Genomic DNA, 22,239 nt, shown 5'->3' with positions numbered 1-22,239 from the left:
TGCCGAATCAGACGATTATAGCACCATTGTTGCTCGGCGTTCGCGGGGAAGCAGGCTTCAGATGGAAAGCCCCACCCGAATCCAATTGCCGGCAGGCAAGTCCAACTTCCAGGATGTGGACCAATTAGACAAAATGAAATCGTCGCGCACGAGCCACATTCTTTTGAAGCTCTGGGGTTGCCCGCCAAGCCTGCCTCACGTCATCCCCGCCGACCTGTCAGGAACGGGTCTGAAGCTCACAACTCCCACTCGCGACTCCCAGACTCGACCCAACGGAAAAAGGCATGGCCACCCGACAATAACATCGCCACTTTAATCCAGCAACGCCGAAACCATGATCAACGCCTTCCTCGTCTTCAACGGCCAAGGCCAGCCGCGCCTAACCAAATTCTACACCCAACTTGTCCGTCCCTCCTTCCCACCACACCCACCCAACACCACACCCACCCAACACCACACCCACCCAACACCACACCCACCCAACACCACACCCACCCAACACCACACCCACCCAACCCACCCCCACTAACCTCCCCCTCCCCTTCTCCAACAGGACACCTCGATCCAACAACGCCTCATCTCCGAAATCTTCACGCTCGTCTCCAACCGGCCCCCCGGCTCCTGCAACTTCCTGCCCCTCCCGCCCCTCCTCGCAGCCTCCTCCACAACAACCAACACGGCAGCCCACGAACAAAGCGACGTGCCCTCGCTCGTCACCTACCGCAACTACGCGACGTTGTACTTCATCGTCATCTCGACGTCGACCGAGTCGCCGCTGGCCCTGATCGACCTGATCCAGGTCTATGTCGAGGCGCTGGACCGCCTGTTCGAGAACGTCTGCGAGTTGGACCTGATCTTTAACTACGAGACGCTGCATGCTACCCTGGGGGAGATGATTGTGGGTGGGGTGGTGATTGAGACGAATATGGAGCGTATTGTGGCGGGGGTGAGGGCGCAGGGGACCGTGGCGAAGAGGCCGGTGAATGAGGGGCGCGCTGGTGGGGGGTTGGGTGGGAGTTTGGGGGCTGGGTTGGGGATGGGTGGGATGGTTTGGCATGGGAGGTGACGGTTGTGAGGGGAGCTGGTTACGGATTATTGCAGTGGTGTTTCCACTGCTAAGGAAACATGGCACCTATGGATAACCTGGTCTTGGGCGACGCGGGGCGGGCTACAATCAGGTCGGGCTACAATCAGGTCAGGAACGACTTGCCAAGCCGAGACCGGCATTCTGCATTCGTCACGGCCAAACGCCGCGCCAGTGTTACCGGGTATTTAACGCCAAACTCCATGTATGGAACAAGTATGATACAAGGATGGGAGGGTTGCAGAGATTGCAGACTGCAGGCATGTGTCGTCACTCTTTGCTCACTGGCTGATCGACAGGCCTACCCCTGACCTTGAGTTTCCTGTTGTCTTCGGTAAAGACACCGAAGAAACCAAGGACCCGTTCCCGGAGCTTTGGAGTGTTAGCTTTTCGCTGCACACAGGAAACGGATAGAAGTGGGTCTCACAGGATCGAATGGGGTAGGGACATCTTTCCAGTCCATAAAGAGCACGACGTATATGAGAACAACTACCACCGTTAGAACTCTAGATTATCCTTCGGGGTGGCAGCCACCTTACCCGTCATTGTGCACAACTGGGCTAACCGGACAAACTTATCCCACCGTGGCCGGGCGGTAGCGAGCTTGAGTCTCCGCTTGTACTTCTTCTCGAAGCGCAGCTGCTGTTGCGACGTCATGTTTTTGATGTCAGGAGGCCATACTTTCTTGAGCTTGTACGTCGGATTGCTGACGGCCGCGTTCAGCCGTGGTTTGGTGGCCTGCGCTAGCCGCCGTACAAGGGTGGGAAACATGGCGGGTCTGAACTCGGGTGGCCCGATCGTGATCAGTGAGTTGCCGATGAGAGAGACTTGAGAATTAGAGAGAAAAGTTGGCCTGGGCGTCAGATCACCATAATGTGGCCCGTGCGTGCATCTCAAACCATCCGTTTTTAGCCCCACACCTTTCGCCCACACCCCTGGAACGCTGGAAGCCGAATCAACCCCGCGTTGCCCCTCCATCTGGAACGGAGGGCCGCCAAAAACAGCGGAGTCACTCAAAATTTACCGTGACTCGAAGAGAACCACGCGACACAGGCCCGATTTGCTGTTCCTGGCGGCGTTCGGAGCGGATTACGCAGCCAATCTTTTGAACACACCCGAGTCCTGAATAAACATGGCCGACACAGCACTGCCCAAGGCCATGGCCGACCTCGCTGTCTCCAAGACCAAGGAGCTAAAGGGCACCGAGAAGCGCGACAGCCTCGTCGAGATCGAGAGGAAGTACCAAGCGAAATGGCAACAAGATGGCGTTTTCGAGATCGATGCCCCTTCCATTGAGGAGTTCCCCCTCGACGCCATCAGCGCCGACGAACTCCGTGAGAAGTTCCCCAAGTTCTTCGGCACCATCGCCTACCCTTACATGAACGGCCGTCTCCACGCCGGCCATGCCTTCAGCGTTAGCAAGATCGAATTCCACACCGGTTTTGCCCGGATGCAGGGCAAGCGTGCCCTGTTCCCGCTCGGCTACCACTGCACCGGTCTGCCTATCAAGGCCTCTGCCGACAAACTCGTCAAGGAGGTCAGCATGTTTGGCAAGAACTTCGAGCTCTACAAAGAGGAAGAGGAGGAAGTCGACGCGGCCCCTGCCGATGCGGCGCCGAAGGCGGCAAAGGAGGATTTGACCAAATTCAACGCCAAGAAGGGCAAGGCCGCCGCAAAGACGGTCAAGGCGAAGTACCAGTGGCAGATCCTGAACTCGGTCGGCATCCCGCTCGACGAGATCCACAAGTTTGCCGACCCACAACACTGGCTGCACTACTTCCCGCCCGAGTGCAAGAAGGACCTGACAAACTTCGGTGCGCGTGTCGACTGGCGCCGCCAGTTTGTCACGACCGATGCGAACCCCTACTACGATGCCTTCGTGCGGTGGCAGATGAACCGTCTGAAGGAGTTGGAGAAGGTCAAGTTCGGCAAGAGGTATACCATCTACTCCATCAAGGACGGCCAGCCGTGCATGGACCACGACCGTAGTGAAGGCGAGGGTGTCTTGCCCCAGGAATACACCGCCCTGAAGCTCAAGGTTCTGGAGTGGGCTCCCCAGGCCACCGAGGCCCTCAAGGGGAAGATCCCCGAGGATGCGTCAGTCTATCTCTGCCCCGCAACCCTCAGGCCCGAAACCATGTACGGCCAGGTGTGCTGCTTCGTCGGCCCCAGTCTGAGCTACGGCATTTTCAAGGCGTCGGAGAAGGAGTACTTCGTCATCACCGAGAGGGCCGCCAGGAATATGGCCTACCAGGGCATCTTCGAGAAGGAGGGTGTGCCGGAGAAGGCGGCGGATATCAAGGGTTCCGACCTCATCGGAACCTTGGTGAATGCGCCTCTCAGCTTCCACCCCAAGGTGCGCGTTCTCCCCATGGAGTCCGTCCTCGCTACCAAGGGTACCGGTGTCGTCACATCTGTGCCGTCTGATTCGCCAGACGACTACGCCATGGTCACCGAGCTCGCCAAGAAGGCCGACTTCTACGGCATCAAGAAGGAGTGGGCCGAGCTGGAGATCCACCCCATCATTCAGACGCCGACGTCTGACCTCTTGGCTCCGTATTTGGTGAAGAAGCTCAAGATTGCTTCGCCCAAGGATGCTAAGCAACTCCTCGAGGCCAAGGAGCTCGCCTACAAGGAGGGCTTTTACCAGGGCGTCATGAAGGTCGGCAAGTTCAAGGGGGAGAAGGTTGAGGTTGCCAAGCCGAAGGTCAGGGATCAGTTGATCAAGAGCGGCGAGGCATTTGCCTACTCCGAGCCCGAGAACAAGGTTTCGTCACGATCCGGCGATGAATGGTAGGCCCCCTCCGACCATCTGCAGTTCCTCCGACGACTAACTAATTTGCTACAGCACTGTTGCCCTGCTCGACCAATGGTATCTTGACTATGGTGAGGAGAGCTGGCGCCATATTGCCTTCGACTATGTCGAGAACAAGGACGGCAAGGGCCTCGAGACTTACTCCCCTGATACCCAACATGCTTTCAAGGGTGTACTTAACTGGCTCCGGCAATGGGCTTGCGCCCGGACGTACGGCTTGGGCTCCAAGCTGCCTTGGGACCACAACTTTCTGGTTGAGAGCTTGAGGTAAAATGCCCGGTGAATCCCCGATATCAGAGTGAAGCTAACAGTTTAACAGTGACTCCACTATTTACATGTCGTAAGTGAACTTGAAGGGGATGAAAGTCTTCCGGCTGACATTGTTAGTTACTATACCCTCGTACCATGGCTACACACCGACCTTTTTGGTAAGGAAAAGTAAGTTACACAACTCTTCGCGTCTTTAAGTTTAGTCTCCTAACCTATGCACAGGGGCAAGGGAAACATCAATCCCGAGCAGATGCTTGACGAGGTCTGGGACTACATCTTCTGCCGGACACAACTGTCAGACGACCTCATCTCCAAGTCCGGTATTCCCAAGGAGACCCTAGAGGGCATGAGGAGAGATTTCGAATACTTCTACCCACTTGACATCCGTTGCAGTGGCAAGGATCTCATCCCCAACCATCTTACCTTCTGGCTGTACAACCATATCGGCAAGTCACCATCTTAATGGCGCGGGTCGCCGTCTCTTGCTAATTTGTACAGCCCTCTTCCCCCGCGAGTACTGGCCTCGCTCGGTCCGTGCCAACGGCCATCTGCAGCTGAACGGCGAGAAGATGAGCAAGTCGACGGGCAACTTCATGACCCTGAACGACGTCGTCCTGAAATACGGCGCGGATGCCGCACGCGTGGCCCTCGCCGACGCCGGTGACGGAATCTCAGACTCCAACTTCGTCGAAGATGTCGCCGATAACACCATCCTGAGGTTCTACACCAACAAGGAATGGATTGAGGAGACCATCAAGGACGACAAGTTGCGCACAGGGCCGCTCAACGACTTCCAAGATGCCCTCTTCGACAACGAGATGAACGCTCTGGTGCACGAGGCCAGGAAGCACTACGAGGAGACCTCGTACAAGCTCGCCCTCAAGGCCGCACACTACGACTTCCTCAACGCCCGTGACATGTACCGCGAGGCGTGCAACGCCGCTGGCATCCCGCTCCACAAGGAACTCGTCCTCAAGTATATCAAGCTCCAAGCCCTCATTCTCACGCCCATCGCGCCCCACTGGGCCGAGCACGTATGGCTGGAGATCCTCGGCGAGCCCAAGTCCATCCAGACGGCCGTCTGGCCCGACGTGCCCGCCGCTGACCCGGCCCTCACCGCGGCGCGCGAGTACGTCCGGCAAACGTCGTCCAACATCAACTCGGCCGAGGCCGCGCAGCTCAAGAAGATGGCCAAGGGTCGCCAGAGCGACTTCGACCCCAAGAAGCCCAAGAAGCTGACCGTCTTCACGACGGCGTCGTTCCCGGCCTGGCAGGCCAAGTACATCGAGCTGCTCAAGGAGGTGTGGGACCCAGCCACCAACACCCAGAGCATCGATGACAAGACCCTCAACGGCCGCATCGGCAAGATGGGCGAGATGAAGAAGGCCATGCCTTTCGTCCAGGCCCTCAAGAAGCGCCTGAGGGACGGCGAGCCCGCCGAGGCCGTGCTGGAGCGGAAGCTGGCCTTTGATGAGGGCAAGACCCTTCTGGTAAGTTTCCTCCTTTCCTCCTCCCCCTCCTACCCCACATAAAATCATCCGATGACGTTATCTCTTTGACACTAACCCCTCCCTCTTCTCTCTCTAGGCAATGGTCCCCGGCCTGAAGCGCGCCGCCGGCCTCGAGTCGGTACAGATTCTGGCCGTCGAGGAGGGCAGCAAGAACGGCAAAGACCTGACCGCCAACGGCGACGAGGTCGAGATCAAGGCGCCTGTAGCCGAGTCGGCCCTGCCGGGGCAGCCGAGCTTCTTCTTTGAGAACGTCTAAACCGCTGTGGAAACTGTATGTGCGCACAGAGCCCGTGCCCGGTTCTGACGTGGCCTATCTACGTACTCGACCTGCGTAGTGGCTACTCGAAAGAGGGGTTGTTGGATCGGGGATCGGCGACTTCGGATGCTGGGGTCATGTGTGCTGGTTAAGTGGCTCTACTACCTGAACGGATTACGGCCGCGGACGAGAAAGCGCGGCCGTAGGTATGCAATGTGATAGACATCATGCAATACTAGAAAACCATTGTTTTCTTGAATTGGACACTGGCCTAACGAATTGTAACTCGAGGGTGATTCTGTGCATGGCAAAGTTGTGGATAGGGTATGGTTAGTTGCTCAGCCGGATGGCCTTATGGTGAGGTAATGCCCCCTCTTCTCTTCTGGCACATGCTCTCTTAACACAAGGCAAGCCATCCCTGGACTTAGGAGGGCAGAAGGCATGTGCAAATTGCCTGACTCAGTCCATATTACAGCTATGAGCTCAGGTCCCTCTCGTAGCGCAACAGGACGGCCGGTGAGGGGCAGAAGACGGGCGACAGAGTGAGCCTTATTACTAGCACATTCCCCTCGCAACTTGTTCCATCTCTGTCCTTGGACTCTCGCTCCTCCGCCCCTACCACAATATCCCATACCTAAGCTACATTTCCCACCCACAAAGCCTTGAAAACACTCCCCTCCCAGCATCCGGAACCAAACAACCATAATGCGCTCCTCGTCCCTCATTACCCTCTTCGCAGGGCTGGCAGCTGCGCAAAGCATCATCGACACCACGACCATCACGTCGACTGACGTGTCGACCGAGACGGCCCCGACTGTCATGACCACCACCATGGCGGTCGAGCACACCACCACGACCATGACTCCCACGATGGTCATCGTCTCACCCACTTCGAGTATGTCCCTCTTCCTTTTTCCCCCTACCACTATTACCACTACAACTATCTCCTCGCACCAGCCCCACTCCTCGTCCTCCCACAACCACCACCACCACCACCCCCCCAAAAACCCACCACCCACGCCGTCTACATCGCCCTCTTTCCCCACTAGAGAAGACAAAAAAAAAAAAAAAACACCCAAAAAAAGAAGCTAACAACCCCCTCTCCCGCATCAGCCTCCACGGCCACCGTCATGGCTTCCGTCGTACCCGTCGCCGGCGCCAACGCCCTCGGCGCGCACGCTCCGCTGGGTGGGCTGGCTGCTGCGGCGGTGGGTGTGGCTGCCGGCATGGCTGCGCTGCTTTAGATTTGGCTTTGGCTTTGGCCAAGTGTGTGTGTGTGTGTGTGTGTATGGGCGTGGGTCCCACTACCTGCTGGGGGTCGCGCTGCGGTTGCGGAGGGGGGGGAGGTGAGGATGGGAGGTTGGGGGTTGGTTGGTGGAAGGTCGGTAGTTGGGCGCCGTAGTGTATCCTCTCCTCCGCTGTCTCTCTTGCCCATCCCTGCGTCCATATGCTTGCTTGATGGTGTAGCGCTCTAAACGGGTTGATAAGTAGACGAATCGACTACGCACTCTGTCGCGGCCGGCCGTGCTTCGTCCGTTTACGTTGATCAAGCTCCCCCCCGCTCCCCAACATAACAATATCGTCGGTCTGGTCTCGTAGCACCTAAGCAGCAACAGCAACCTGCTCGCCACCGTCCTGACTAGGCGGCTTCGGCAGGTTATCCTATCCCTGGTGTCAGCCATCCCTCCATCTCCCATCGCAACACAGCCTAAGCCACACTTACCACCTCAAAAATAACCCGGATCATCAAACTGCAGCTCGGGCACACGCCGATATCCTCGCCGTCCATCAAGTCGTACAGCGCAATCTCGAAACGGTCGCCGCAGGGGCACGGGTAGTGGTAGATCTGCAGGGTCTCGTCGTAGGTCATGTCCTCGATCTCGACCTCGTCGTAAATGGAGATTTGCTCGTCGTCGGCCATCTTGTTGATCGGGATTTCGCTCGTTTTACGTTTAGCAGCAAGTCGGGGTTGGTTGAGGGCGGGTATGCTCTAAATACAGGGTTGGTGTGACTCGACGATTGTTGGTTTGGAGGCAGAAAAAGAATTTGGAGGGTTACGTTTGCGGCCCCACGCCTCCGTCTTGGCAACGGCCGGCCGTTCACGCATGGACTCGGGATGGAATCACTGAGTGTGCAACCCAATAACGTTGATAGTACTATCCCCTACAGAATACAATGTGTACACTACACTACCACTATACACATCTCGCGCGGCACCACCGCTCCAACAACAACAACTTCAGACACAGAAATATTAAGATTATCAAATGAATGGACGGGTACAAAGCAGTGCCACAAACAACATGCAACTTATCGAGCCTTGCGCAAGGAAGAAAGGTTAAGAGGAGACAAAAGGAAAGGGAAAGGGAAACAGTGAGAGGACCGAAATGGAACAGGGGAGAAAGGAGTAAAAACGGAAGGAGAAAAAAAAAGGTATCACTCAACAACATCGCCCACCACTGACTGGCTGGCTCTCAACCACTCCCCGGCCTCCTCTGCACTTCAGCCCACCACAACCAACCATTCATCCTCCACCATACAATCGACAAGCCCTCCCCCACCTTCACGAGAACCACCCTCCCTAGAATGACCACTCAGCAAGACCTGCGCAGGCAGGCCTACGATTGACTGGCCAAATAATTCGCGGCCTACAATTTGTTCACAAGGAAAACCGTCAGCCGTCCATCCATCAATCAAATCATCCAGACACTCAGAAGAAGGGAAAACTAGAAAAGGAAGAAAAACGAAGACGAGAAAAACGCCCACTAAACCACCCGCATCCCCTTCTTCCTCATCCCCGTCCTGGGAACAACAGCGGCAGGATTGGTGATGCTACTTACCCTCTCCAGGTTATAATCATACTTCTCCAGCGCGGCCAGCGCATCACCACGCGAGTAGCCCATCCCGGTCAGGTTCTTCAGGATCGGGTCGTCGTGCTCACCCTCCTCCGTAAGAGCCCTGCCCGGGGCAGCGGGCCGGTTGTTATCTCCACCAGCACCCGCGCCCGCGCCCGCCTCCCCGTTTCCAGTACCATCCGCCGCCGCATCGGGCCCATTGGTGCTGGTAGCGAGGGTATGCGATGAAGCAGTCGGGGTGGCCGAGTCCAGGCCTGCAAACAGCGCGTCCCAATCGTGCGCTTCAGCCGTCTGGCCCTGCGGCTGCGACGTGGCAGGTGACTTGGCCTGCGTGTTGCCCCCGCTAGTGCTCGGGAAGGACACGTTGGGCGGCGGCGGCCCGGCGGTGCTGCCCGCGGCCGACGTGCCCGAGAGCGAGCCGAAATCGAAACTGCTCTCCGTGCCGAACGAGGTAACGCCGCCGCCGGGATGCGCCGAGTCGCTCTTAGTCTGGCTCGGGGGCGGGCTGCTGTCGAAGACGGGGTTAAAGTCGTCGAGGCCCGAGCGCGAGATGGTGGCGAAGTCGTCGTCGGCGGAGCCCTCCTTGGCATCCTCCAGGCCTTCAAAGTCGTCCTCGAGGTCGTCGAACGGGGCTTTGGAAGCCGTGGCAGCCGTTGTGGGGCGGCTAGCATTGCTGGCAGTGGCGGCGGTGGGCTGGTGAGCCGCGTTGGAGGAGCCAAAGATGTCGTTGATGTTGGAGGAGCTGAGGTTGCTAAGATCGGCGGACGGCGAAGCGGCGGGAACAGGTTTGTCGCTGCGAGGGTGTTAACTTGATCAATTGAATAATATTTTGGAGTACACTAGATGGACATGATAGCTAAGACTGAACTCATGCATACCTCGCAACCGGCTCAGGGGAAGCGGGAGAAGCAACCCCGGCGCCTGCATCGGGCGCGGTCTTGAACACGGCAGGAGACGCGGACCTTGACTCGATGCTCTTCTCGACCGGCTTGGTCGGCGGCGACGCGGGAGCAAAGTCGTCATCGAAACCGCCGCGCTCGCTCTCCGTCTCAGACTCATCGTCACGCTCGAGCTCCGAAATGGGAGGGAACTCGCTGTTAAAGGCGGTAAAAGGTTTGGCAGTGTCAGCGCTCGAGGTCGTCGCGGCCCTGGCCTGCTTAAAGCTGGCAAACGCGGACTCGAAGTCCTCCTTCGCCTTGTCCTGATCGGCAGCGAACGGGTCCCCCTCAGCACCGGACCCGGCGGGCTTGTTCGACTCCTCTGAGATGGAGCCGAACGCGGGCTTAACTTCGGCGGCCGATACGGGAGAGGCAGGCCTGGACCCGGAGCCCGAGGCAAAGCTCTGCCCGGTCTTCGCCGGCTCTAGGGGAGAGGCGGCGCCCTCCTGGTTGGTCTCGGTTCGGCTCAGCGGCGGCGAGACTTGGCGGGATGTGCTCAGCGACTCGGCGGCATCAACGTAGTGCGGGAAGCCAGAGTTGCTGCGCCCAGCCTCCGCCAGCGATGTAGGCTCAGCCGTAACGGTCGGCTGGCGACTAGCATGCGGGCTGGCCGATGCAGGCGTGGCAAACGAGCCGACGCTGCCCGTGGAGGTGCCTGTGTTCTGCTTGAACATGGCAGCCGCCGCGGGAGGAGGTGGCGTGCCTGCCTGACTACCAGGACGGGCAGGGCCAGGGCCAAAGACATCGTCAAAAGCCTTGTCAGTAAACGACCTAATGGGAGGGGAGAAAGTCGAGGTGATGTCGGTGCTGCCAGTCCGTCTGAAGAAAGGGTTATTAGCGCTCGCAGTGGACAGCGCGGGGCTGGCGACCTGGGCCGGAGGTGGCGAGTTGCTAGAGCTGATCTGCCGGGCCAGTTCCTCGTTGCTCTTGGTGAGATCCTCGGCTTCATTCTTCAGCTTGTCCCGCTCGCCTTCGTTGGTGGCCAGCTGCTTCTTATTAATCGCAACGAGCCCCTTTTGTTGGCGCGCCTCAGACTTGAGCTTTTCGATCTGCGGCTTCAGCTGCGCAATCTCGGCGTTCATAGTTCGGATCTTCTCCTTAAGGTTGGCATTTTCTTGCTGGTCCGTTTGGAGCGCCGTGACAACTTGTCGATGCTGGTTCTGCAGGTCCTGATAGCTGGCATCAATCATGGCATACTCGGCCTGCAGCTTTTTGGTCTCGTTCTTCGATGCCGTGAGTTGCGTCTCCAGGGCGCGGACGTCCTGGGCCTCCTTTTCGTACATGGCGCGGAGCTGAGTCAGGCGCTGCTCAAAGTTCTTCTTCTGGGCGCTGGACTGGCTCAGCTCATTCTGGTTGGCTGTGCGCTGGCCCTGCACATCCTGCACCTGCTTGGTGAGGGAGCCAATTTGGTTCGACAAGTTTGCGAGCTCCGTAGTCTCGTTGGTCAGGTTCTTGCTCACTTCCGGCTCGGTGTCGCCCAGGAGGTCGTCTTCCACAGTAGCGGGCTTGGCACTCGCCGACGTGTTGGAGCCTCCGGTAACATGAGTGGTAAGGCCGCGCCCGAACGAGGATGACGGAACGAACGGCTTAAAGGTTGATGCCGAAGGCGAGGGCCTAGCAGGCGAAGACGGGGCGTGCGGGCTGATACTAGTTGCAAACGGATCGCCAGCAGATCCACCCGTGCCGACGGGGACCTGTGGCGGTGCAGGAGGGTGGATATCATCCAAGCCGAATAGGTCATCCATCGCAGAAGGCTTGGGCTGCGGTGGTTGCGGCCGCGGCGGAGGTTCGAACGCCGAGGTGGCCGTGGGTGGACGAGCCTGCTGGGTCCGCAGGCTTGGAGGAATGAGGTTGGAGGGTAGGGTAGCCGGCAAGGCCGAGCCATCGCGCTTGGTCCTCTGTTGCCTGATGAGGTACATGGCGACGGCGAACTCGTCCCTTGTCAAGCGACCTTCCGAGTTGATGTCCGAGAGATCCCAAATCTGAGCGAGTGCATCCTCCGAGAGGTTCGATTGGCTAAAGAACGGCACCGCTTCCTCGCCTGTGATAAAGCCCTTTTTCGTCTTGTCCAACTCTTCGTAGAGCTGATCGAACCTCGTCTTGTCGGCCGGCGTAACCAACCATTCTCCCGTCGTCTGCGCTACGATGGGCGGACGCCCGAGGGGGCTGCCCGTTCGCATTTGCGGTACGGGCCCTTGCCCAGTAAGCTGCCTCGGAACGGCCGAGATGGGCGGCGCGTTGGTGGTCGGGGATTGTTGCCTCTGGATGCTGGCGCCAGCCGGGCCACGGCGCGTGGCGGCCTCGTAAAGGGCGGCAGGAAGGATGTTGGGCAGCCCGCGTAGCGAGCCAGTCTTGACAGATGTGAGCAGATGCATCGCGATGACGAATTCGGTCTGCACTAGGGCACCGCGCTGCTCCGTGTCTGCAAGCATCCAGATGCGGCCCAAGACATCGTTCGGGAGACCCGATTTCTCAAAGATCTGCTTGGCCGCCTCGCCTGGTAGCATGCTACCATTTTGAAGGGATTGGCGCTCGAACAACCCCGAGTACTGTGTGACCTTCTCAGGTGTCAGGGGCGGGATCCGAATCGGGCCCGGAGCGCCGGTCGCTTGGGACTGAATCGCGGGCGGCGGAGGCGACGGAGCGGGAGTTGTCGTGATGCCGTCGAATTTGGGTACGGGGCCCGGTTGAAGCGCCCCCTCGGGGGTCGGCTCGCGGCCGGCCTGCGCATGCCCAATAAGACGCAGGACGATGCCGAAGCCGGCGGGTGTGAGGAAACCTCGGTTCTCCTTATCCGCAATTTGCCATATCTGCGTGAGGGCAACCGTCAGTTCTGTGTCGGCGTCGGTAGTTTCGGAACATATCCCGACCAGGAACACGCGTGTTTCTGAGACTCACCTCTCCCAACACCCTCGAATCCAATCTCGTCTTCTCGAAGAACTTGACAGCAACCTCGCCCGTTACGACGCCCACATTATCGGTGTCGGCCTGTCGAAATAACTGCCCGTATGCCCGCTTCTCCTCCGGTGTGAGGTTGAGGTTGGGTGCCCCTGACCATGATTCCGTTAGCTACTGCTGCTGCCCAAGATGAATGCGAGCGTTGCATTGTCGCAAACCCGACACTGAGCAATGCCAACTCGGCAATCTGTAAGGGAAGGGCTCTGCAACGTACCCGCATCAACCGACGCTTCAGAAGCCATGGTGAGCGTAAGCTACACCTTCCTCGTCTGAGCAATTCGTGACTGATCCCGTCTGTGCGATGCGAAGGACGGAATCGCTCGGAATCGTGTCGCTGGATTTAGCTGGGATTTACCCGCCCAGGTATGCCAAAACAAAAATTCCAACGTCAGCAGACCGTCGTCCGTGCCGGTAGGAGACCTCCCTCTCAAACAGTCATGTGAACAAATGGAGATATGCGCATCTGGGTTTGAGGTAACAAGGTGGGGGAAGGAGTCGTTGACACCAGCGAAGGGTGAGGCTGGGATTGCGACTCCTTAGCTCCCTTGGGCAAGGAAAGGACCAAACAACGGGCGGGAAAGTCCGCATGTGGGTTCATGGAGGGAACTTGGCGCTAGCGTGTTCTCTGATTGGATCCCAAAGACCCAACCAAGACCATCACACACGACCTGCAAGACCTGCAAGACCTGCAGCCAACGGCGACTGCAGCCAGGAGGGCGCTGCAACAACACCAAACGCGACATTATTGGTATTCTCCGGGCTTTTCTGAGGCCTCGCCAGAAGTGTACGTAAGAGGAAATGCCTAAGCTTGCCACACCAGGTCGAGAATACCGTTGACGGGTTGTGGGACGCGATCAACCTGGTGTTATTGGATATTTATCGTGTGGAGTTGGAGTCGTGTTGCAAAGCCAGCAATTGCTCCGGCTGCTTTACTCTTGATTAAAAAAGGACTACACTTCCGTCTAACAGAGAAGATCACGGGCCCGCGCTTGCCAAGAATACCCATAGCGGAAAAGGATCATTGCCAACGGGAATCCCAGGTCAAAAAGTTAATAAACCGCCTGGTTAACACGACATCACCAAACTACCGGCAGACCCGGTCCGCTTAGTACTCAGCCTCCAGCTCCTCCTCGCCCATGGAGTCGGTAGCAACCTCCTCGTAGTCGCGCTCCAGAGCCGCAAGATCCTCGCGAGCCTCCGAGAACTCGCCTTCCTCCATACCCTCGCCGACGTACCAGTGGACGAAAGCGCGCTTCGAGTACATGAGGTCGAACTTGTTGGACAGGGCAGACCAGGCCTCGGCAATGGCGGTGGTGTTGGAGAGCATGCACCTAGAGTAGAATTAGTAACAAGCCTCCTGCAACAGAAGTGGAAGGGAACATACACAGCGCGGTTGGCCTTGGCGAGGTCGCCGTTGGGCACCTGGTGGGGGGGCTGGTAGCAGATACCAAGCTTGAAGCCAGTCGGGCACCAGTCGACGAACTGGATGGTCCGCTTAGTCTTGAGGGTGGCAACGGCGCTGTGGGCGTCCTTGGGGACGACATCGCCACGGTACAGCAGGCAGGTGGCCATGTACTTGCCGTGACGGGGGTCGCACTTCACCATCTGGTTGTTGGGCTCGAAGCAGGACATGGTCATCTCCTGGACCGAGTTGGCCTCGTGGGCGGCCTTGGCGGCCGAGACAACGGGCGCGTAGGCAACGAGGGGGAAGTGGATACGCGGGTAGGGGACCAGGTTGGTCTGGAACTCGTTCAGGTCGACGTTGAGCGAGCCGTCGAAGCGGAGCGAAGCGGTGATGGAAGAAACGACTAGCAAAAGGTCAGCTCCAGTTCACACATGGTTGATGTGAGAACATACCCTGAGCGATCAAGCGGTTGAGGTTCTCGAAGTTGGGACGCTCGAGACCCAGGTTACGGCGGCAGATGTCGTAGATGGCCTCGTTGTCGACCATGAAGGAGCAGTCGGCGTGCTCGAGAGTGGTGTGGGTGGTCAGGATCGAGTTGTACGGCTCAACGACCGAGGTGGCGGTCTGAGGAGCGGGGTAGACGCAGAACTCGAGCTTGCTCTTCTTGCCGTAGTCCACCGAGAGGCGCTCCATGAGCAGAGCACCGAAACCGGAACCAGTGCCGCCACCGAACGAGTGGAAGACGAGGAAGCCCTGAAGACCACTGCAGTTGTCGGCGACGCGGCGAACCTTGTCCAGGACCTGATCGATCAGCTCCTTGCCGACCGTATAATGGCCACGGGCGTAGTTGTTGGACGCATCCTCCTTGCCAGTAATCATGTGCTCCGGGTGGAAAAGGCCGCGGTAGGCGCCGGTGCGGACCTCGTCGACGACGTTGGGCTCGAGATCGCAGTAGATGGTTCGCGGCACATACTTGCCGTTGCCTGCGGCTGCCGGATAAGTTTATGAGTAACTCGAAGGACTCCCAGGGTCTCATTTCCTACCAGTCTCAGAGAAGAAAGTGCTGAAACCCTGATCAGGGTCGGCGGCCTTGCGCTCCTCAGTGAGGTAGCCATCGGGCTGAAGTAGCGGTCAGCAAAGGTTCGGTTGTTGGAAAGGCGCAAAAATAGGATAACACACCTGAATGCCGTGCTCAAGGCAGTAAAGCTATAGAGGGGTGGTCAGTCAGCATCGTCGACATTTGGAGATCGACGGCATGGTGGGATCGTCCGAGCTCCTCAAAGGTAGGCCCGGGTCGGAAGGGGAAGAAGCATACCTCCCAGCAGGAGTTGGCGATCTGGCAACCAGCCTGGCCGACTATACACAAACGAAGTCAGTGTCATCTGGCGCAAGTCGACATCCGGGTACTGAGCTGCAAGTTTGCAAACAGCGGTGCTGACCCAAACATCACCAGTTGCGGTGAGCTCGGAAGCGCGCCATCTGCGGATGGGGAAAATCTAGCAGAGATTGTTTTCTGACGTACCGTTCAAGCTGATAATCTCACGCATTTTGACGGTGTTGTTGCAGATGCGTGTAAGTAGGTGAAGGGTCGATAAGCAGATGGAGAAAGCGACTGTTGCCAAAAGACGACTTGCAGACTGGCGGAGAGTGGAAAATTGAGGTCAAGCGGAAGCCTGAAGGTCGGTTTGGGTGAACAGCTGGTGGGGAAATTTGATTGTTGACAGTAGCGCTCCCGATGTGGGCAAGCGCGACTCCCCACTCTGTGTTATCAGCCAGTCGCGCTGCCCTGCAGGGCCCTGCAGGGGCTCGCGTCAGGGGATGATCCGTGCACCCCCATCACATTCACCAAATGCCGAACCACTTTTTAGAGCCACTTTCATCTCGCTTTTGATATTCGTCCTTGCCATCCACATGGGCAGCCTTATCATAAGAGAGCCTCTCTCATGATTCTTTGATGATTATCCCAATATTTACTTTGCAGGCGTCGCAGTGTTGTTTGTCAAGTTTGGCAACCTGGCCAAGAAAGAAGAGCAGTTTTTCTTTTGGGAAATTCTGGCTTGGCCAGGATTGATTTGTCAGTTCCTAAATGGAACGATCATCACATTTTGGCCGTGAAATAAAAATGATCCACTCACACAAACCAACCACACCAACGGGCTTGCAGCCGGCTTCAACGCAGATTCGCCGGGCCAGTTCAGCAGCGTTGGAGCATTGGAGCCTAGTGAAGCCACCATGATGTTGCGAATTTGATGGGTTCCCTTGACCAAATGCCACCTCCACACAAGCGATTCTCCCATATCATTGCCCAGTAACATCAATTAGTCCAGAAGGTCGTTATCAGTCAGCCAAAACAAAGAAATGCATTGGTTCCTCATGTGTTACAAGTCCACACCAAATAGCGGTTCTAACCACCCAGAAACGGCCTCTGCCCGTTCCGCGCCCGCTCCGAACTGTAGGCATCCAACTTGACAGCCACTAAGCAACACTCGACGGCAGCCTTTCCGTTTCTCGCCCCCTGGAGCCTCAACCGCCACTGCCCAGTTTTGACAATCCACTCCTCAGCGTCGCCTTGTTCATCCACCCGCTTCCGCTTCCGCGGCATCAGCGAAGCGTCTATGCTACCCGTTGTCCACGCCAGCTGCTCCTCTTCAGGGGCCGGCGTCCATGGCTTGCCGTCTAACATCACGCTCGACTCGGAGTCAAGCAGCACCTTGACAAGGTCCTCGCTCAGTGGTGTGTTCCCCGGCGAGGGTGGCGCGCTGCCCCCATTACCTTTCCCCATTAACAACCCCCCCAGCTGCGCGGTAGGTGGCAAACCCAGCTTCGTGGCGACGACCTCCAGCAACTTCGTCACGCGCGCGCGCATCTCACCAAAGAACTCGGCCCGTGCTTCCACTGCTCCCTCACCCACCCCCTGGCCCGGTACGATCCGCAGCCGGGTACTCTCGTCCCCGATCTCGAGCACCAGCTCCAACGCCCGCTCGTCCACAAACGGCCGCCTATAGTTTACCCACCCCGCGCGCGGGTCGGCCGCAGTCGGCTCCGGGGCCACCGCAATCCCACTCTTCAAGATATCCCGCAACCTCAACAGAATCTCATCCCTCCCCCTCGCCAAATTAAACGACACGGCCGACGGAATCAGCCGCTGCTCCAACCCCTTAAAATTAAAATACCGGCAATCCCGCAACAATTCGGCACGGTGCTGCTCGCCGCGAATAGCCACGGGGTAGCCGCGCAGCAGGTGCAGCAGCTCGGCAAACGTGTCGGGGGAGCGGCCCTCGACGGAGGGCGGGATGATGGAGGGCGGGCGGAGCAGGCCCTCGCGGTCGAGACCGGGAAAGAGGTCGCCGCCGGGGGCCGAGAAGAAGGCGGCGAAGCCGAGCGTGAAGAAGTTGGGCGAGTTGCCGGGGGCCGAGAACAGGTCCCGCGGGATGCGGAACTGCACGCCGCCGATGGTGGTGAAGATGGGTTCTTCGTAGAGCTGTGATACTAGCTTGGGGACTGGAGGGCCCGGGGGTGGTTAGATAGAGAGAGACGGGGTTATGGGTAAGGTGTGTAGGTGGTGGGAGTGGAGCTGCGGTAGGGAGGGCGAGGTAAGTGAGTCTCACGGTGGTAGAACTGGGCGTCGGCGAACAGGCGCACGAAGTGTGTCGCATCGCGGGGTTGCACATGGTACCCCTGGAGGTGCAGTGAGATGTCCCGGAAAGTGATGGGGTCACGGTCGATGTAGAGGGTGCGGATGGCCGTCCCGATATCCTGGCCCGCTTCCTCGGCCCGCTTCACTTGACATCTGAAGTACTGGGAAAAGTATGAGGGTGCTGGGCAGATGTCAGTGAGGTTCGTTGATGCATAACCCAAAAACGCTAAAGCCCCCCGGCTCTCAGATGCCCAGTGATGAGTGCCGGGCGCCGGGTGTAAACGAGGGACGCACCATCGGATGATATCGATGCGCCGGAGAGCTTAAACAACTCAGACCCAAGCTGGACGGGGAAAACGCGCTCATGCGGCAAAATATTAGGAATATGGTGAGTAGAGACCCCGGACTCGAGGAACAGTTCTTCGGCGCCCACCGTCGACGAGCGCATGTCGTCGTGTGATTGTGGATTGGCCATGGTCAACCAGTCGTGTTAATCCCAGATTACGGCTAACAGAAACCAAGAAACCTTTCTTTCCTCATCCTCATGACTTTTCCCAACCAAAACGATGATGGGGTTGTCCTTGCTTGGAATTGGACGAGTCGGAGGGGGTTGCAAGCAAGGATCAAGGGTCGGGATCAGTCAGCACCATTCTGCCAAGTGCCAAGTGGCTAGGGTGTGTGGCTCGTGCTCAACAGCTCCAATCTCATGTGACGCTCGGGCCGTATCTATCATCTCGAACCCGATCAACCCCGCAAACACGAGCAAAGCTCTTGTGATAATGGCTCCAAAGCACCACAAGTAAGTGCGTTTTAGCCCGGGTCGGGTAATACAGTGATTTCCGACCAAATATACCCCTGTATGTAAGCTTCAACACCCAAGAACTTGGGCACGCTTCCTCCTTGAGGTGACCTTCCTCCTCAGATGTAGGAGAAAGTTGCAAAAAAAATGGAAAGATTGTGGTTGCGCGATCCGAGATTCGAACTCGGGTCACTCGCTAGTCCAAGAGAAGATGGGAAGCGAGAATTCTAACCACTGAACTAATCGCGCTGGATTTGTTGTTGTGGGGTTCGTTCGTTGTTTCAGTCTATCGCAGTCGCATAGAAATTAGAGGAAAGAACAAGGCCGGGAAGGCACCTTCGCATACAGATAGTGCTGCGCAGAAATCAACCAGAGTTAAAGGCAACTAACTGCAACCCCGCCTGCCGAGCTTGCATGATACAATCTGTTCCAACAAGAACCAACGCGAGGCAGATTTCCGAACCACTACCAACAACAAAAGCATCAGGCTACCACCTCGGCACCTCCCATCAGGGCCATCACTCAACATGCTGATGCAACGAGAAAGTCAGAGTTGTCATTTATCAACTTGTCGCATTACACAGACTGTCGATGATCGATCACAGCCTACATAGATCACCATTCCTTTTTGCACCTCTTCGGGAATGACAGCCTATGAATCCGTTTGCAAACTCCCAGTCTAGAACTTGCCGGCGGAAGGCTGCCTTGCTGCATCGGCCCATCTCGTATGCCTTGTTTGTCCCGGCAACGCGGAAGAGGCTGCCAACCGGAGACGTTGCGGCGTTTGATTGGCAGCAAAACATGGGGTGGAAAGACCTCCTGCAGCCAACATGGAGGGCGCGTCGTACACGCTACTGGCACGGCATAGGTTTCAGTGACTTGTCTTGCCGCGGGGTGGCCACACACCCTCGCACATCTATGCGATGAGTCGCAGCCTCGGCTCCAATCGTGGTGCCGCCCTGTCGGTCAATCGCTGCGCCGAGGCCTCTTGCAGGCTACACCCGCCCATGAGTGGCCGAGGTGACGGGCCGTCGGTTGGCCGCGTTTATCGAAGGAGGCACAGAGGCATTGTTGGGACTTGGAAGGTGAGGCCATCCATCATCTAGGACCCGTGAATGTGATGCCACTGCAGTATCACTTGGCCTTGCGTGATGGAGGGTGGTCACTTACGTAGGGTTTGAAAACCGGAGGGATGAAAACAAGGACAGCCGCCATTCCTGCAGAGTGAAGCCAGTCCCCAGCCTCTCCCCCATTCCCTCCCTTGACTACTGGAACTACACCTACCCAATTGCCCAACAGCCTCACTCTCTGGTATGGCTGCTCGTGTACCTCGTACCATGACACCCCCATCTCCCGGCCATGGCAACGCGGCCAAAGCGGCACACCTCATCAAGGCTGCAAAAGAATTATTGCTCGATGCCGGAATCGAAGACTGCGTGGCCCTTGTCGACGAGAACACTCGACTGAAGGCTGAGAAGGAAACACTTGGAATAGACGTGAACAGTCGCGATCGAAAGATTGCAGAACTAAACCACAAAATGGACATTGCAAAAGGCCAGTTGGATGTTGCGGATGCCCAAGTAGGAGATTTGCAGAAGCACGTCGACGGTCTCACGCGGAAACTTAAAGAAGCTCAGGAGGCACTGAAGGCGAGCCACAAGGATATGGCGAGCAAAGAGGTGGCGCTGGGGAAAGAGATAGCCATGCTCAAAAGGAACCTCGACATTGAACGCGAAGAGCTCCATGACCTGAAAGGCTTCTCGGTCGAGCTTATGCCTGTGGCTACGAGCCACAAGGAAATGTGAGCGAAATCTTGCTGTCTGCTTACGGAAGGCTAACATGGCGTGACAGAAGCTCGAAACTCAACAAGATATTCTTGTCAGCCAGGGACATGGCCGAAACCTATTTCGGGGACATGCCGCCCCAACTCCGGTCCAACGCCGCCTTCTGGGACAACCTGAAGAGACATCCAGCTTTCAGGAAAGATATCCCAATTCCTCTGTCCGACACTCTCGTGGCCAAACAGATGCGAATGGCTGCCTTCCTCGCCTTTGTGGCGCACGAAATCCGGCACAATATCTTCCAACCCACGTACCTGTTGCCGGACCTGGGCCTTGCCAGAATTCTCGATAACTTGGGCGACAACGACTCAGATCGCGAGGCTCACTTTCGTTCCGTGCTAGTACGCTTAGCCGATCTCAGTCCCAGCAATACCAACGCTGTCATCGCCTCCCATATCAGTGCCGTGATGGCCAACGTCTCCGAGCACATCCATAATCTGATCCCAGAAAAGTCTCGACCCGCCTTCGACGTGAAGTTTCGAAACCTCTGCACCGAGGCCGCCGAGCAATGGAAGTTTATCCAAAGGCTCGACGGCAAAATCGACTTCGATTTCTCCCCCGACGAAGCCAACCCTCTCTACATCCCCACCTCCACCACCAACTCTGAACCCGGACCGTCCAGCAACAACAGCAACAGCAACAACAACAACGCCAAATCCCGCCCCAACACCAACAACCCCAACAAAAAATCCTCCTCCTCCAACAACAACAACAACAACAACAACACCAACAACACCAACACCAACCCCCCCACCACCACCGACCCCAACCTCCTCACCGACCCCCTCGTAATCTGGCCCGCCTTCTACAACCAAAGCACCGACGACCAAGAAACCCTCGTCCCCGGCTTCCTGCTCACCGCGGGGCAAGTCGCGGTCGCCAAGGCCGAGGAAAAGACCCAGCTGCAGCAGCTCCAGCAGCAGGGCCAGCAGGTGACGACGAGCCAGCGGCGCGCGCAGCGCCAGCAGACGCGCTCGTCGAGGGCGTTGTCGATGTCGGCGGGGGTTGGGACGGGTGTTGGTGGTGTGGGTGTGCTGGGGTTGGGGGGGTTGGGGTTGGAGGGGGGTGGTGGTGGTGGGGTGCTGGCGGCGCAGGTTGCGGGTGGTGGTGGTGCGGCGGCGCAGAGTGCGGTGTCTGGGGGGTCGGGGTCCGGGTCTTTTTTATCGCAGGCGTCTGGGGGTGGGCGAAAGGGCGCGTGACGAGGAGGTGGGCAAGGAGGCGGGCGAGGAAGAGGGGAGGGGAGAATAGGTATCACGGGTTGAGACGGAAGGTGTTGGGTGGAGGTTTATGAATGATGACTTGTGTGTTTTTGTGTAGATGTGAGTATTGTAAGTAGATCGTTGTTGGTTTTTTTCTTTTGTGTTTGCATTGCTTTCTGAGAACCATAGGGCGAGCATTGAGAATTAAACTACATCAAAATCGTATTCGACTGATATCCAAGTACAACTTGAGAAAAAGAAAAGGGAGAAAGGCAAAACAGAGATCTTTCAATAATAGTCAACTCAATACAATTGGAAAACTACGAGTGAGGCTGAAATCTTTTGGTTCATGATGTGGATATGAAGGACAAAATGTTAAACTTCCATGTGTTGCTATTCGTATGCCTTTGGCGTTAACCTCATTAGGAGTAACATTTACATAAACACCAAGAACGTTTCTCGTCAGTCGTTGAAATTATGACGAAAGCCTTCAAGCCGGCGAGCATGAACCCCACCTTCGAAGATCACCAACCGAAAGGCCAACTGAGCGGCAGGGCGGTGACTCTGGCTTTTGTACAAGTTCTCCAAAACAACAGCAGACACACCACCACATCCAAAACACCAAGTATGAAGTGCACAAAAGTCGATTGATCAAGACGCCCTCGCTGTCC

General features: G+C 57.3%; 9 protein-coding genes and 1 non-coding gene across 10 annotated transcripts; 3 read left to right on the top strand and 7 right to left on the bottom strand.

Moving 5' to 3' along the window:
* Positions 1-334: 334 nt before the first annotated feature.
* F5144DRAFT_495443 (clathrin adaptor complex small chain-domain-containing protein) lies at positions 335-1,498 on the top strand (the record flags this gene model as incomplete). The annotated part of the gene is made up of 3 exons (XM_066786100.1): positions 335-403; positions 554-1,010; positions 1,338-1,498. The coding sequence occupies 3 exons, from the start codon at positions 335-337 to the stop codon at positions 1,496-1,498; spliced, it is 687 nt and encodes a 228-aa protein (XP_066639406.1).
* Positions 1,434-1,970, bottom strand: F5144DRAFT_581160 (uncharacterized protein). The gene is made up of 2 exons (XM_066789416.1): positions 1,512-1,970; positions 1,434-1,456 (listed from the first exon to the last, which is right to left on the bottom strand). The coding sequence occupies exon 1, from the start codon at positions 1,853-1,855 to the stop codon at positions 1,583-1,585; it is 273 nt and encodes a 90-aa protein (XP_066639405.1). The 5' UTR covers positions 1,856-1,970; the 3' UTR covers positions 1,434-1,456; positions 1,512-1,582.
* Positions 1,971-6,212, top strand: F5144DRAFT_581159 (uncharacterized protein). Its single transcript, XM_066789415.1, has 7 exons — positions 1,971-3,877; positions 3,933-4,166; positions 4,219-4,239; positions 4,287-4,337; positions 4,392-4,615; positions 4,668-5,659; positions 5,757-6,212. Exons 1-7 carry the CDS (start codon positions 2,217-2,219, stop codon positions 5,934-5,936), a joined length of 3,363 nt encoding a protein of 1,120 aa, XP_066639404.1. The 5' UTR covers positions 1,971-2,216; the 3' UTR covers positions 5,937-6,212.
* F5144DRAFT_581154 (uncharacterized protein) lies at positions 6,205-6,985 on the bottom strand. Its single transcript, XM_066789414.1, has one exon. The coding sequence runs from the start codon at positions 6,812-6,814 to the stop codon at positions 6,275-6,277; it is 540 nt and encodes a 179-aa protein (XP_066639403.1). The 5' UTR covers positions 6,815-6,985; the 3' UTR covers positions 6,205-6,274.
* A 263-nt stretch (positions 6,986-7,248) lies between these two features.
* Positions 7,249-7,954, bottom strand: F5144DRAFT_581152 (uncharacterized protein). The gene is made up of 2 exons (XM_066789413.1): positions 7,660-7,954; positions 7,249-7,598 (listed from the first exon to the last, which is right to left on the bottom strand). The coding sequence occupies exons 1-2, from the start codon at positions 7,855-7,857 to the stop codon at positions 7,539-7,541; spliced, it is 258 nt and encodes an 85-aa protein (XP_066639402.1). The 5' UTR covers positions 7,858-7,954; the 3' UTR covers positions 7,249-7,538.
* A 109-nt stretch (positions 7,955-8,063) lies between these two features.
* Positions 8,064-13,349, bottom strand: F5144DRAFT_336116 (uncharacterized protein). The gene is made up of 5 exons (XM_066784174.1): positions 12,902-13,349; positions 12,628-12,779; positions 10,185-12,539; positions 8,777-9,244; positions 8,064-8,488 (listed from the first exon to the last, which is right to left on the bottom strand). Exons 1-5 carry the CDS (start codon positions 12,927-12,929, stop codon positions 8,411-8,413), a joined length of 3,081 nt encoding a protein of 1,026 aa, XP_066639401.1. The 5' UTR covers positions 12,930-13,349; the 3' UTR covers positions 8,064-8,410.
* A 33-nt stretch (positions 13,350-13,382) lies between these two features.
* F5144DRAFT_581147 (tubulin alpha-B chain) lies at positions 13,383-15,873 on the bottom strand. The gene is made up of 7 exons (XM_066789412.1): positions 15,615-15,873; positions 15,408-15,448; positions 15,272-15,298; positions 15,136-15,211; positions 14,545-15,075; positions 14,072-14,495; positions 13,383-14,018 (listed from the first exon to the last, which is right to left on the bottom strand). Exons 1-7 carry the CDS (start codon positions 15,637-15,639, stop codon positions 13,793-13,795), a joined length of 1,350 nt encoding a protein of 449 aa, XP_066639400.1. The 5' UTR covers positions 15,640-15,873; the 3' UTR covers positions 13,383-13,792.
* Positions 15,874-16,496: 623 nt separating this feature from the next.
* F5144DRAFT_498193 (uncharacterized protein) lies at positions 16,497-18,177 on the bottom strand (the record flags this gene model as incomplete). The annotated part of the gene is made up of 3 exons (XM_066786254.1): positions 16,497-17,593; positions 17,701-17,910; positions 18,024-18,177. 3 exons carry the CDS (start codon positions 18,175-18,177, stop codon positions 16,497-16,499), a joined length of 1,461 nt encoding a protein of 486 aa, XP_066639399.1.
* A 514-nt stretch (positions 18,178-18,691) lies between these two features.
* F5144DRAFT_t146 lies at positions 18,692-18,777 on the bottom strand. Its single transcript has one exon. It is a non-coding gene; the product is annotated as a tRNA-Gly (tRNA).
* Positions 18,778-19,865: 1,088 nt separating this feature from the next.
* On the top strand, positions 19,866-21,769 carry F5144DRAFT_550320 (uncharacterized protein; the record flags this gene model as incomplete). The annotated part of the gene is made up of 4 exons (XM_066787632.1): positions 19,866-20,329; positions 20,380-21,398; positions 21,687-21,697; positions 21,758-21,769. The coding sequence occupies 4 exons, from the start codon at positions 19,866-19,868 to the stop codon at positions 21,767-21,769; spliced, it is 1,506 nt and encodes a 501-aa protein (XP_066639398.1).
* Between the last annotated feature and the right edge of the window lie 470 nt (positions 21,770-22,239).

This window comes from Chaetomium tenue (assembly GCF_020726465.1).
Source record: "Chaetomium tenue strain MPI-SDFR-AT-0079 chromosome Unknown F5144scaffold_6, whole genome shotgun sequence".
NCBI classification, from domain to species: domain Eukaryota; kingdom Fungi; phylum Ascomycota; class Sordariomycetes; order Sordariales; family Chaetomiaceae; genus Chaetomium; species Chaetomium tenue.
This window is presented reverse-complemented; position numbering and strand designations above follow the sequence as displayed.

What these genes read in the sequence shown, in the direction of transcription:
- F5144DRAFT_581154 (XM_066789414.1), bottom strand. Translation starts at nt 6,814, where the DNA reads ATGACCATCGTGGGAGTCATGGTCGTGGTGGTGTGCTCGACCGCCATG.
- F5144DRAFT_581160 (XM_066789416.1), bottom strand. Translation starts at nt 1,855, where the DNA reads ATGTTTCCCACCCTTGTACGGCGGCTAGCGCAGGCCACCAAACCACGG.
- F5144DRAFT_581152 (XM_066789413.1), bottom strand. Translation starts at nt 7,857, where the DNA reads ATGGCCGACGACGAGCAAATCTCCATTTACGACGAGGTCGAGATCGAG. An exon ending in TCCGGGTTATTTTTGAGGTG is followed by an intron (nt 7,599 to 7,659) that starts GTAAGTGTGGCT and finishes CACCAGGGATAG; the next exon opens with GATAACCTGCCGAAGCCGCC.
- F5144DRAFT_581147 (XM_066789412.1), bottom strand. Translation starts at nt 15,639, where the DNA reads ATGCGTGAGATTATCAGCTTGAACG. An exon ending in TGAGATTATCAGCTTGAACG is followed by an intron (nt 15,449 to 15,614) that starts GTACGTCAGAAA and finishes GTTTGTGTATAG; the next exon opens with TCGGCCAGGCTGGTTGCCAG. An exon ending in TCGCCAACTCCTGCTGGGAG is followed by an intron (nt 15,299 to 15,407) that starts GTATGCTTCTTC and finishes ACCCCTCTATAG; the next exon opens with CTTTACTGCCTTGAGCACGG.
- F5144DRAFT_581159 (XM_066789415.1), top strand. Translation starts at nt 2,217, where the DNA reads ATGGCCGACACAGCACTGCCCAAGGCCATGGCCGACCTCGCTGTCTCC. An exon ending in TCACGATCCGGCGATGAATG is followed by an intron (nt 3,878 to 3,932) that starts GTAGGCCCCCTC and finishes AATTTGCTACAG; the next exon opens with CACTGTTGCCCTGCTCGACC. An exon ending in GACCTTTTTGGTAAGGAAAA is followed by an intron (nt 4,338 to 4,391) that starts GTAAGTTACACA and finishes ACCTATGCACAG; the next exon opens with GGGCAAGGGAAACATCAATC.
- F5144DRAFT_336116 (XM_066784174.1), bottom strand. Translation starts at nt 12,929, where the DNA reads ATGGCTTCTGAAGCGTCGGTTGATGCGG. An exon ending in TGAAGCGTCGGTTGATGCGG is followed by an intron (nt 12,780 to 12,901) that starts GTACGTTGCAGA and finishes AATCATGGTCAG; the next exon opens with GGGCACCCAACCTCAACCTC. An exon ending in ATTCGAGGGTGTTGGGAGAG is followed by an intron (nt 12,540 to 12,627) that starts GTGAGTCTCAGA and finishes GCCCTCACGCAG; the next exon opens with ATATGGCAAATTGCGGATAA.